The sequence below is a fragment of the Dendrobium catenatum genome, unplaced genomic scaffold (assembly GCF_001605985.2).
Source record: "Dendrobium catenatum unplaced genomic scaffold, ASM160598v2 original_scaffold_105874, whole genome shotgun sequence".
Taxonomy (NCBI): domain Eukaryota; kingdom Viridiplantae; phylum Streptophyta; class Magnoliopsida; order Asparagales; family Orchidaceae; genus Dendrobium; species Dendrobium catenatum.
This window is the reverse complement of record NW_021424310.1, coordinates 325,263-339,305: the sequence shown is the minus strand read 5'-3', so window position 1 is coordinate 339,305 and position 14,043 is coordinate 325,263. Positions and strand designations below refer to the sequence as shown.

General features: G+C 33.6%; 2 protein-coding genes across 4 annotated transcripts in view; one reads left to right on the top strand and one right to left on the bottom strand.

Annotated features, from left to right (window-relative positions):
- Positions 1–4,923: 4,923 nt before the first annotated feature.
- Positions 4,924–9,593, top strand: LOC110100181 (replication protein A 14 kDa subunit). Its single transcript, XM_020827607.2, has 2 exons — positions 4,924–5,375; positions 9,341–9,593. Exons 1-2 carry the CDS (start codon positions 5,114–5,116, stop codon positions 9,403–9,405), a joined length of 327 nt encoding a protein of 108 aa, XP_020683266.1. The 5' UTR covers positions 4,924–5,113; the 3' UTR covers positions 9,406–9,593.
- Positions 9,594–12,786: 3,193 nt separating this feature from the next.
- Positions 12,787–14,043, bottom strand: part of LOC110100151 (protein DEHYDRATION-INDUCED 19 homolog 2) — a 44,688-nt gene continuing 43,431 nt past the window's right edge. For 2 of the 3 annotated variants that reach the window (XM_020827585.2, XM_020827580.2), the window contains one exon: positions 12,787–13,205. In XM_020827585.2, the coding sequence (XP_020683244.1) occupies positions 13,103–13,205 (103 nt within the window). In that variant the 3' untranslated portion in view covers positions 12,787–13,102. Of the gene's footprint in view, positions 13,255–14,043 lie in introns of all 3 variants that reach the window. The other variant, XM_028692026.1, reaches the window with a different exon arrangement.

Genomic DNA, 14,043 nt, shown 5'->3' with positions numbered 1-14,043 from the left:
AAACCAACGTATGAATATCTACAACAGCAATATGTATTCTACAACAGCACTATTGATCATGACTAGTGTTTGTGCTTGTCGAGTAAGACCATTGTATGGAACTGCATGTTTACTGTATTGGTTTATGGATTCGTTGTTTTTATAGATTTCTGCTTTTATCGACTTTGATCGGATTTACTAGTTCGTACGATTTCATTGATTTCACTGATTGATTGCTGTGCATCGACATTGAGCATTGATATAGAAATGGATGAATATAGATATTGTATTGATAGCATGGATATGAATAGTATAGAATCATTGATACTGTTGCTTATAGATTCATTGTTACTACTGTCTATGGATTTATTGTTCGCATATAGATTTACTGTTTCTGCACCGTATTGATTGCTGCATGGATTCACTGTTAGAATAGATTGAGATTTATCGTACTGCTTTCCTCGTTTGATTGCATTGAATCGATTGATTTGATTGGATAGAGATTGATTTGACGGATTGACTGATTTTCTTTTGGGTACGGCTTTCTTCGAGATTGACATGGATTTATTGAGTTGATTTATTGATCGTCTACCGCTGCATTGACTGGTTTTATTGACTACTGGATTTCCGTATTGCACAGATTCATTGACCATTGACTGATATAGATTTGATTGACTGTGATTGATTGACATGCATATTGATAGCATCGTCGTGCTTTGATTTCAGTTATAGGTATTAGGTGACCTGCTGGGCTTTGTAAAGCTCATTATATGTGGTTGATATTTTCAGGTCAGGGCAAGGGAGCAGAAGATAGGAATTGATCCAGATCTTCAGGTTTTTGTCTTTTGATTGATAGTGATTCTTTTGTACTCAGGATAGATTTCAGAACTGGTGATTGTAGTGAAATTCCTGAGTATTTGTACATGACTTTTGAGATATGAATCGACTTGTATATTGATGTTTTACATTTTATAGATGTTTGATAGACTGCTTAATTGAAGGTTTTAGATAACTCTGGTAAATTGTTTGAGTAATTTATTGACATTCTTTCCAAGTTAGATCTTGGGGCATCACACAAACATAGTTGGGGTGAAGAGAATCTTGAAAGCCAGGTGGTTGTTGTATATAGATAGTATCACTGAGGTTGCCATGTAAAAATGCATTTGAGACATCTAGTTGGGTGATATTCCAGTTGTGATGCAGAGCTATAAGAATAAAAACATGGATTGTAGAAATTTTAGCTACGGAGCTGAATGTCTCTTGATAGTCTAAGGCGTATTCTTGATTAAAGCCTTTTGCAACAAGTCGGGCTTTATATTGAGATATAGAGCCATCTGAGTTAAACTTAGTTTGAAACATCCATTTACAACCAAGTATGTTTTGAGTTGGATTTGGAGGAACCAAATCCCATGTGTCTTGGGTTTGAAGAGCTTGAAACTCCTGTGACATGGCCGAACGCCAATTTGGACATTTGATTGCTTGATGATATGTGGTAGGTTCGGCTGGGTGCAACATATGAGATAGGTCAAATATGTGTTTTGGTTTAGTGAGGCCGATTTTAGAACGAGTGATCATGGGATGAATGGAAGGGATATGTAAAGTTTTATTAGAACCGGCTGAGTGGGATATATGCTGTTCTGGCACGGGTGAATGAGCATCCCGTGAAGTGCCTAGGTTTTGGCTAGTAGAAGAAGAAGTAATGCCATGTGAATGTGAAATTATGGTAGGAGGATTTGGGAATTGTCTAGCAGGAACCTAAGTCTGAGCTGTGGGAAGCCTGGAAGTCGGAACCAGTAGTAAAGGTGGAGGAGTGGAATGTAAGGTGTGTTGATCAGTGGAACAAGATAGAAGTTCTTTATAAGGAAAAATGGCTTCATTAAACACCACATGAGAAGAAGTATAAATTTTGTGTGTTGTTGGGTCCAAGCAACGATAGCCTTTTTGAAAAGGAGCATAGCCTATGAAAACGCAATGATAAGATAAGGGTGAGAGTTTGTTTGGAGAATAAGGTTTTAACCAAGGGTAACAAAGGCACCCAAACACTTTGAAGTGAGTATAGATTGGCTGTTTTTGATATAGCAACTCATACGGAGATTTGTTGGAGGTGTTAGATGAAGGAAGACGATTTATGAGATATGTGGATGTCATGAGTGTCTCTACCCATAAATGTTGAGGAAGAGAAGCCTCAAGAAGAAGGGTGCGAAGAGTCTCAATGAGGTGACGATGTTTTCTCTCAGCAACCCCATTTTGGGAAGGTGTATGCGGGCAAGAAAATTGATGTATGATTCCCAAATTTTTAAAAAATATTTTAAATTTGCTGTTGAGGAATTCACCACCGTTATCAGTACGAAGAATTTGTATTTTATCATTAAATTGTTGTTCTATCATTTTGTGAAATTCAAGAAATGTGTTGAAAACATCAGAATTTTGAACAAGAGGGTAAACCCAATTATACTTTGAAAAATCATCGATAAAAGATACATAGTATCGATATCCGCTACATGACATAGTTGGGGACGGTCCCCAAACATCAGAATGAACTAAAAAGAAAGGTTTAGAGCTAACATTTTGAGACAAAGAAGTAGATAGAAGACGAACAAATAGTAAATTAAATGAAAGATTGAGTACAAGATTTAATTGAGACAATTGTAGACTACCTTGAGGTGTAGGTAAGATTCCTTTACTAGTGGTGTGAATCGGAAGTGTTTGGCCATTGCCAATGACTACCTGATTTGTTCCTATGTAAGGTTGAGACGTTTGAAAATGAGTGAGATCGGATGTAAGGTGGGAGGAAGCCCCACTATCAAGAAACCAATCTGTTTGGTTCATAGTAGAGATCGTTTAATGTCAAGGGTTGTAGATTGGTTCAGATTGAAGTCTTGAAGGATTGATATGCCGGTGACAACCCATCCAATGTGTAATGGATAATATCTTCGACATCTAATGGGGCACCGGCTGCAGCTAAAGCATTGGCTTTAGTTTTGACGTCCAACAGACACTTAACCATTGTCTTGCCTTTCATGGATAGATAATGGAGTTCATGCTTCAATTGGATGATTCTTGATCGCGTACTGGATTGAAGTCTGCGATCAAGAATGGCCCAAATTTTTGCACAGCTGTCCACAGAGAGAACTTAAGGCAAGATTGAAGAAGAAATAATCGAATATAAGGAGGCAGCAAGATTTTGATCTAAAGAATGCCAGGCAACGTAATTTGGATTGGCGATCGTGAGACCAGCTGCATCGGTAATCTTCTCAGGTGGCGGTGAAGTTGTGCGGTCCAAAAGACCTTCATAACCATTTGCACGGAAGAGTTTGAGAACCTGAGTTCTCCAAAGATGGTGATTGTCGACAGAGAGGGGCTGAGCGACAATGTTCTTGATGTTTCCCATCAAGAATTTGAGCGATGTGGGAATTTGCGGAGACTCCTGGGAACGATTGCGGATGACCGGAGTTTCATAGGCGAACTGTTGTGTAGAAGACATAGCCGAAGATTGAGGCATGATCGGAGAAAAAGAAGACGAACAAGAAAGAAATAAGGGAGATGAAACGAGTTATTCTGATACCATGTTAATGCTCAGGACAACCCAGAGAGCCGAAACAGAGAAAAGGAAAAGCTTGATTTCATTTACTATGAAGGGCTCTTTAAATAGAAGAGCAAGGTACAAAAATTACAATGAAGTATAATTACAAGTAATATTTAATGCCACGTGTATAATACATAACTGTTAACAATTTCTGCTAAAAAAAGAGGGAGTTGAGTGAGAGAGGAGACTGCGGCTGCTTGATGCATGAGCATGAGTGGGATGGATGGATAGGGCAAAGGGAGTGGGGGCAAAATTACCTAATTATCCTTAATATAAAACTTCTTTTTAAGGAGGGCAATTGCCCCCCTAGACGGTACTTGGTTTCACCACTGGCTAAACATTATCTTCATAAGGATACGAAAGAAATCAGAATGTTAAAAAAAAAAAAATTAAAAGATGCAATTATTGGAGCATCAACGACTCAATGATCTAATATATGTTTAGTATAATTTAAATTTAAAGAATAGCTATAATCTTATAGTATATTTGTATTTATGTACAATTGTCAATTTTAAGACTGTATAATCTCAAGCTAAAGTTATTTCTTCATTTTTTAGGTTTAACTTTATATATAGATTAGTATATATATTAATATATATATATAATATATATAATAATATATATTATCTATATTATGTTGTCTATTAACTATACATGTGTGAAATGGTAAACTTTTTTGATCACTTGAAGATGAACAACGCCAAAACATGATTTTGAGGACTTAGAAAATGAGATATACAAAGAAAATACAATGCCAATTTTCGAAGAACAAAACATACCATCCAATCAAGCAAGATATAATAAGTTGATAATGAAATATGAATATATCATTTAAATAAAACAAAAAAAGAAAGTCTTATTTTATATTTCTTATTTATTGATAAAGGTGATTTAGAGAATGAAGGAGATGAAAACGACATAATCGAGTTCGATCAATCAGATTCATTTCGGTTTGAAGATTTTGATGAAGTGAGATCTGAAGACTCAACTTATGTGAATATATTTTATGATGAAAATTTATGATATCTTTGATTTTTTTAATTAAGAAATTATTGAAACTATTGAACTAAAAAAGAAAAACATAATTAACTTCATTTCTATATCATGAATATATCTTCTTTCGTTATCAGTTGGTATAAGATTTTAAAATTTTTCTATAATTAGTTGTCCGTAAATGAAATATATTATTATGCTTTACTTATTTATTCTATATTTGATTATTAGATTTACAATTTTAATAACTATCTAATATTTATTTTATTTTTTAACTTGTTTTTAAAATTGGGTCGGATTCAAATCAGGTTAAATAGTAATGAGTCAATTTCAGGTTGAACCGAATCAGTCTGAAAGCCATTTTGACACGTACGGGTACGGATAAATTGGCGGTAGAGCGCATATATTTTCCCGCCTTGTGGTTTTCGCGGCGACCTTAAAACCCTACCGATCCAAAAATCCCCGTCTCTCATCTCTTGCAATCCTTCACTCCCTCTTCCTTCGCATGCTTTAGGGTTAGCAGAGGACGTTCAGTTCGATCATTCTGTAGAAACAATGGACACGTCAAGTCCTGCGGTGTTCGTGAACGCCGAGCTTCTCAAGATGCACGTGGGTAAGCGAGTTCGCACTGTGCTCCAAGTCGCGAGGAACGAAGGCGGCGTTATGATTGGGCAATCCACTGACGGGCAGCAGCTGACGGTGAAGGGTGGCGATCCGAAGGGCTTCCCCCTTTCCCACTACGTCGAAGTTATAGGCATCGCCGACGGCAATCAGTCGATCCGAGCCGAAATATGCACTGATTTTGGTGAACGATTTGGTACCTGATTCTTTCTTACATCGATTTGACACCACTATAATTCTCCACTAATAAGTGAAATTTCTGTTGTTGATGTATGCTTGTTATCCATGAGCTCAAGTAATGTTTACATATCAGGAGCTTTGTCAAATAGCTTTATATAAAGGGTGATTAGAAGTGCGAAACTAGGTTACAATCTATAGGCAACAATCAACTTAAGTTATAAATGGTAATGATTTGAATCCAATCGGCATAAAAGAAAGCTTCCAAGATCTTTGATAGCAAATCTTTTTCATATCTCAGCCTTAGCACTCCCCTTCCAATTGGAGCATGGGCATCCATAATTGTTGACTTGTCAAGATGAGAATGAAACAATGCGTTTTCCCATTGATTTCGTGAACAATATATGCAACTTGAAGGTGGGAAGGCATGAAGAGGGCCTGTACTTGTCCGATTGAAATCTTGTCTCCAATCAAATAGCAATCCAACAAAACGTGTTTTGTTTGCTATGAAAGATTGGATTTGTTGTGATATGCATGGCTTTTTTATTATCACAGTGCATCTTAGGTATCTCAACCAAGTGAGACTCATAAGTGATAGAAGCCATGATATTAAGGTTTGCTTTTAGTTTCTCAAGAAATGAGTGACCTCAGTGATAGATTTTCTGATAGTCGGTCAACTTGACCAAACTGAATTACAAAACCCACCTATATATCTTCAAATTGTTTTGAATTGTAAATAACAATTTGCCTAGCAGAATTCTTCAACTATCTTAAAATGTGAATTTTTGCATCAAGATGTGGCTTTCATGGTTCCTGCATGAATTGGCTGAAAAAATGGATGAAACAAGATATGCTTGGCCTTGTAATGGTAAGATAAATGGGGCATCCAATAAGTCATCTATACGTTAATGGATTGTGGAGAAGATGACCATCAATAAGTGTGAGCTTAAAATTTTATTCCATAAGAAAAAGTTGTTGGAGTTGCACCAAGTAAGCTTATGCTATTGGGGATATCCAAAGGATACTTCTTCTGTGAAATGAAAATTTCTTGATTGGATCATGTTACCTTAATACCTAAAAAGTATTTAAGCATTCCAGGATTTTAATCCAAAACTGGTCATAAAGGAACCACTTAAGAGACTCTATTGTAGTTGGAGCATAGTTAGTAGTAATTATATTGTCAATATAAATAACCATGATTTTAAAAGTATCTTCAAGGAATAATGCAAATAGTGTGTAAGTAATCAACCTTGGATTGTTGAAACCCAGCATTTTGAATGACAATGGAGAATTTATGAAATCAATTGCAACACGCTTGCTTCAGGTAATACAACAATTTTTTTAGTTGTCATACAAAGTTCTCCCCTTGTTAAATATATGCAGGAAGAAAAAACTTCATTATAGTCCATCCCTTCAATCTCTTTGCTTCCTTTGACAACCAACTAAGCCTTATAATGCTCATAATCCCATTTGATTTGACATTATCTTATAAAATCTTTTACAACCTATGGGTTTTTTTTACCTTGAGGGACAGTAGTAGGTGACTAAGTATTGTTTTCTTGTAGAGCTCTAATCTTTGAATGCATCACCTCTTGCCACTATGGGTCTTTCTTAGCTTGAAGAAAAGTATTTCATTAGACAGAATGAGAAATACTAGAGATATGACATGGTGAGATGTAAAAAACTTACTATAAGATATTAATTTGGATAGAGGATAGCATAAAGCATAATGAATATCTTTGAAGGAAATAGATTTAGAAGTGGATGATTAAATGTAGCATATTGTATGAGCACAATTGGGGTAAGGACCATCGAGCCATGTTGAAGGGTGATGTGCATTCAAAACGTCGTGGTGCTTTAATATCATGTAGGTGTCTCATTTTTTTTTATGTAATAATATCTCGACAATTGTTAGATTCTCAGAGACAATTATATATTTGGATATGGAAATTTCATTTGTTATTAACTCATTCAAAAGCAAAGGAAAAATTAACAGATCAAAGATTGGCTCTTGAAAAATATTGTAGGACGACGATGTCGGCTGGAGAAACATTATTTGTTGGCCAAGTCATATATTTTATAAGCCTTTTGATTGGGTGGTTATTTAACAAAATTTCACCTTCAAGCATGTTTATAAAATTTATTTGTTGGTTTGATGTTAGTAGCATAACCATGGTATCTAAACACATTCAAATGATCATATGAGGTCCAACTGTAAAGCTTCTCAAAAGGAGTTTTCTTTAAAAGTAGGTTGGGCAATAGATTGTTAAGATAAGTAGTAGTTAGCACATTCACTCCAAAAAGTAGGAATGTCGGCTTTAAACCTGAGTGCGTGAGCAACATTGAGGATACGTTGTTTTGTTCAGCTATTTTATTTTGTTGAGATGATATAATAAAAGAATGTTGCTAAATGATACCCTACTCTATAAAGAAGGGATGCATGGAGTCAAACTCAGTCCCATCAGCAACTTGAATGCGCCTAACATTTCCTTCCAATTGTCTTTCAGCTTAATAAAAAAATAAAGATTTCAATAAGTCTTTGTTTCAAATTAAAATGCATCAAATAAATCCATTTAAAATGTGTGAAATCATCCAATGTTGTCAGTAAATAATTTGTTCTAAAATGAGATGTAACTCTATGTGGGTCCCCAAATCTATGTATTAATTCAAAATGCTCAACAATAACAATATAACTTGAATGAAAAGTAAGTCTAGTTTATTAGGCCAACATACATACATATACATCACAATCTTTATTAGAATAGAAGGTGATTTCATAAGTAGTGTTCGCTAAGTGTTTCAATGTTTTGTTGCAGCGATGACTGAGTTACCGATGCCAGAGAAAATAAATGAGGGCGCATGATTGAAAATAGTATGTGTGAAAATCCTGTGTAGAGGCATCTTCATGTGGTCTAGGTTGATTATGTTGACTTTCCAAGTCAAACATCTTCTTCCTTGTCATGTCCTCTTAGGAGGCAAAAGTAGGAAAGAAAGTGACATAGCAATTTAAGGCATGTGTGATTTTGATTACATACAACAAATTGACTTGAAAGCTAGGAAATTGCGTAACTTCTTCAATCATGATCGTTGACTTAATTTTTTGCAGAACCAATATGAAATAGATGATTTTCCACTAGTTAATAAATTTATGAAATAATGTTTGGACGAAGTAGGCTTAATATAAGAAACTAGCATAAGAGAAAATGTGATGTGGCAACATTGTTTTTGATCCATTCAATAAAAGCTTTGTTTGGAACAGCTTTTTGACTGTTTTCGTGATTAAAAAAAAGTAATTAGTAAAAAATTAATCTTTGGGTGTCTAGTTCCGGAATCAGTGGACGTATGTCAACTTCGTTGCAAACTAATTTAGTGAGGTATGATTAAGATTTACAAGGGCGTAAGAAAGATCCTACAAGCTTTCTCAATTGTGTAAAAGAAGTAAAAAAGCCAACAAGGGCACCTTTCAATCTTATTCCTCAAGGAATGAGCTCCAAGAGGCCATAATACTAAGGTTAGGTTGTTCTTTGAATTTTTTTCTCTTGTAGGAGAATGATTGTGGAGCAAGTTACAACCTTTCTCAGAACCTCAATGAGGGCATCCACTTTAGATTGTAGATCTGATAAATTATCCTTCATAATCATAGTTAGTTATTCCGACGGCTCTACCGATGAGATTTTGGTTGCCAACAAAAATTTGACATTGACACACAAAAAAAGGATTTCCATTTGTGAAATATTTTAGCCAATATTTTCTAAGAATTGGATCACACATTGAAATGGTAGAACGAAAGATTTAAGATTCGACGGGAGGTTCAATCATGATTATTGAAATACAATTTCTCTTCTGCCGGGAACTGACACTTGACTTATTGTATGACCTTTTATTCTTCTGAAAACTTTATTTCTGGGCTATTTGGCACATTCTGACACTTGTTTTATTGCATTATTCATTTGAAAAACCATATGTCTCTTTCTTTCTCTACAGATGCTGTCTCTTATAATGGGTTATGCCAACTTGCCAATGGGAAATACAAGAACCTCTTCCTTTGATGATGGTAACTTCTGTTAGAGATGTTTTTAGCCTCCTGATATGTACATGGAGTTTGCTTTTGTTCAATTCTATTTAGACATTTTCTCATTGAACCTCTTGAATGTTATATCTAGGATATATGGTAATGTATTTGATTGTAATGCACTGACTTATATCACTGAGCTGCTTTGATTCTCTCTATACTGTGCATGTCATTTGGAGTATGTGAGTAGAGAGAGGAATTCATTTTCCTGCTAATTTTAGTCTTTGTTTGAGATAGCTTTCTTATTACTTCTTAAAGCTGTTTTTTATTATAAATTTTTTTATTTTTCTATTAGAAAGTTGTTTTAAGAGGCACCAAAAAAGCCTTCCCAAATAAGCCTAAATTAATTAGGAGTTGAAGATTTTGGAAGAAATTATGAAGGTAAGATAGTTTTTTTTTAAATGGCAATATGCATTTATACTTCTAAAGAGCCATGATTGTTTTACTAATTTTGAAGCTAATGTGGCATTTTGCACTCAGTTTAGCTTTTAAGAAGCTAAAATCTATGAACAAAATTGGGTTATGATATTCTGACTTAAATTTTATCAAAATACTTTTGAAGTTATTAAGTGTAATATACTGCAGTCATTTTAAAGAGAAATTGAATGACTAGAAAAGCTTCTTATGGGTTATAATATAGAAGGTAAGAATTGATGCAAATGAGGGGTCTCATGGTTTTAAGTTATTTATTATGGTTGTTGATTAATATCAGCTCTGTGAGGGTCTTTTGCTAAAAAGTATAGTTGAAATTTTATTATTATTTTTTAAAATTTGTGATGATAACTTGATTTTTATAATCTTAAATAGTGGTAAAAATATACTAAAAATGTATGTATAATTCTCACACCAACTTTCAAAAGAATATCACAGTAATTTTATTATGATTGACTTTTTTTGATAAATTTGTTTTTTGAGAGTTCAAATTGTTTTGTTCAATTCAATACAAAAATATCCCCACCTAAATTGAAGAGTGAAGATCTATTTGGAGCAATAAAAGTAACTATAATAGGGGGTGTAAGTCTCGTAAGTTGGCTCGAGTTCGACTCGTTTATGGACTTGCAAGCTGAGCTTTTATTGAGCTCGAGTTTGAGTTGTATTATATTAATTTTTATAATATGTATTATAACAAATTTATAATATATAGATTTATAATATAAAGTAAAAAAATTTGTAAGCGGGTCGGGTTCGGGTCCGGAAAATCGATGATTTTCCACTAGTTAATAAATTTATGAAATAATGTTTGGACGAAGCAGGTGTATATAAGAAACTAGTACAAGAGAGAATGTGATATGTGGCAACATTGTTTTTGATTCATTCAATAAAAGTTTTGTTTGGAGACTATTTTTGCTGTTAGTAAAAAATTAATCTTTGGTCGTCTATTCCTGGAATCAGTAGACACATGTCAAACTTCCTTGTAAACGACTTTAGTGAGGGATGATTAAGAATTACAAGGACATAAGAAAGATCCTACAAATTTTATCAATTGTGTAAAAGAAATAAAAAAGCCTACAAGGGCACCTTTCAATCTTACTAATACCAAGGTTAGGTCGTTCTTTGAATTTTTTTCTCTTTTAGGAGAATGATTGTGGAGCAAATTGCAAACTTTCTTAGAACCTCGATGAGGGCATCCGCTTTAGATTGTATATCTGATAAATTATCCTTCATAATCTTAGTTAGTTATTCCGTCGGCTCTACCTATGAAATTTTTTGTTGCCAACAAAAATTTGACATTGACACACAAAAAAGGGATTTCCATTTGTGAAATATTTTAGCCAATATTTTCTAAGAATTTGATCACACATTGAAATGGTGGAACAAAGGATTTAAAATTCGACGGGAGGTTCAATCATGATGGTGTAATCATTATTGAAATTAATTAAATTTATTTAAAACTATATAATAGGATTATATATAATGAAACATAATACCATGAAATAAGTTAAAAAGAAACATAATGTAACATGACTGACACTTGACTTATTGTATGACCTTTTTTTTCTTCTGAAAACTCTATTTCTGGGCTATTTGGCACATTCTGACACTTGACTTATTGCATGATTCATTTGAAAAACCATATTTCTCTTTCTTTCTCTACAGATGCTGTCTCTTATAATGGGTTATGCCAACTTGCCAATGGGAAATACAAGAACCTCTTCCTTTGATGATGGTAGCTCCTGTTAGATGTTTTAAGCCTCCTGATACGTACATGGAGTTGCTTTTGTTCAATTCTAATCAGACATTTTATCATTGAATCTCTTGAACCTCTTGAATGTTATATCTTGTAGGATATATGGTAATGCATTTGATTGTACTGCATTGATTCTCTCTATACTGTGTATGTCATTTGGAGTATGTGAGCAGAGAGAGGAATTCATTTTCGCGATAATTTTAGTCTTTATTTGTGATAGCTTTCTTACTACTTAAATCAGCTTTTTTATCATAATTTTTTTAAATTTTTGTATTAAAAAGTTGCTTTATGAAGCAGTAAGAAAGCCTTTTCAAACAAGGAGTTTAAGATTTTGAGAAAAATTATGAAGGTAGAATGTTTTTTTTCTAATGGCAATATGCATTTATGCTTCTTAAGAGCCATGATTGTTTTACTAATTTTGAAGCTAATGTTCTGACGTAAATTTTATCAAAATATTTTCGAAGTTATTAAATTTATTTTTAATTAAGTGTAATATATTGCAGTCATTTTAAAGAGAAATTGAATGACTAGAAAAGCTTCTTATGGGTTATAATATAGAATGTAATAATTGATGCAAATGAGGGGTCTCATGCTTTTAATTTATTTATTATGGTTGATTAATATCAGCTGTGTGAGGGTCTTTTGCTAAAAAGTAAAGTTGAAATTTTATTATTATTTTTTTCAAATTTTGACTAATTTTAAAATTCTCATTTTAAGTTTTCAAAATTTTGCCTAATTTTTAAAAATCTCGTCTAAATTTAAAAATTTCTATACATGGCTCACGAGCTGGTTCAAGCTTATTTACAATAAGACAAGCTTGAGCTTGACTCGAGCTTAAGCCAGCTTTCCAGCTAACAATCTAAGCTCTATAAATACCTAAATTCGACTCAATACTAATTTACAACCCTAAACTATAAATTATTGTAGAAAAATATTTTTTTTTTAATTATTATAAACTTTTAATTCTTTAGAAAAGTTTGATTGCAGTAGATAGCTTTCTTCTAGCAGTCATATTCAAATTCTAGTAAATCTAACTGTTAAAAAATACTTCTCATCCCATCATATTTTAAAAACAACAAAGGAATTTCAATCAAATGGAAATACATAACAATTTAAAAACCCTAAATTAAAAAAAATGCAACAATTAGTTGCATTGCCTGAATGAATGAAGGAGAAAAAGCATAATAATCCTACTAAATTTATTAATTAAATACTAAAAAGGGAACATCATCAGGGACATAAATTACAGCTTATAAAGTTTTCGCCACCTGCAGCTATTATAAACCAAATGCCAAACTTCCACTTCTCTTGAACAGAAGAAATGTGGCATATACATCCACCACTTTCTGAATCCTACACACAAACACGTACATATATTTATATGGTGGGTTTAATCGATCATTGCATGCATTTAGAAAAATCTTCAAATTTTTTTTGCTCAACTAAACTGAACGATGGATTCTCAGTCATGAACGAAGATTCTTCATTATAAGATTTCATCAAAGATTGTTGACAGAACAAGCTCCTGTGTAAACTGGCTCCTGCGAACCATTTCCTTCAGAACTTTGTCGGATAGAACTTGCGCATTACTGTAAAGATTATAAGAGCCGGATAAGTATTCCAGTAAATGAGATGCACCTAACCAAAATTTGAAGAAGAGATGAAGCCTTGCACTCTAGATTGAAAGATCAATAGAAGAATATCGTGAAAGTGGGAAAGAAAAAATGATCAACAAATACAGAATTTATGAACTTATAGAAGTTTTCCATTTAATACAGCTATTTTTAATAATCGTTGGACTCTAATAGATGTGATTTAGTGGATGCCATCATTTGCTTCAGAAATTTGAGTTTAAAGAACTGCAGAGTTCAACCAAAGCAATTGAAACTGAGGCACTTTCTATCAAGAAAAAAGAAAAGACAATAAATTCAAAACCAGAACAAAGTTCACAATAAAGGTTCTTGATGAGAGAAATTATTCTTTGAGGAGGCCGGACGCAGAACGTCATCCGGAGACCAACCAGAATGTGCCACGTCAAGGGTACGAAGTCGCAATACCAAGCGAAGAGGTGACGTTGCGCATTCTGGCTGGTTTTCGGACGGCGTTCCGCGTCCGCACATAATAATTTTCCCTTGATAAAGCTACTACAATGATATAGGTAAAATAAATAAACTCCTAATTTAACTCGATGCTCCAAAAAAAGAACACGGAGTGATTTATATGAACTTAGTAGATACCCAACAGGAAAGTAATTAGGTCAGCTTACCATTACAGCCACATTGCAGCAACATGGATCTGGAACATATCCGTGCTCTAGTTTCTTGATTTTCCTAAGATTGTACCTTGTATTTGTAAATCTATATATTGACCTACAATTCTCTGTTTCCGTAAGTTGGAGAAATATTAAGTAATGATATAATAATATTT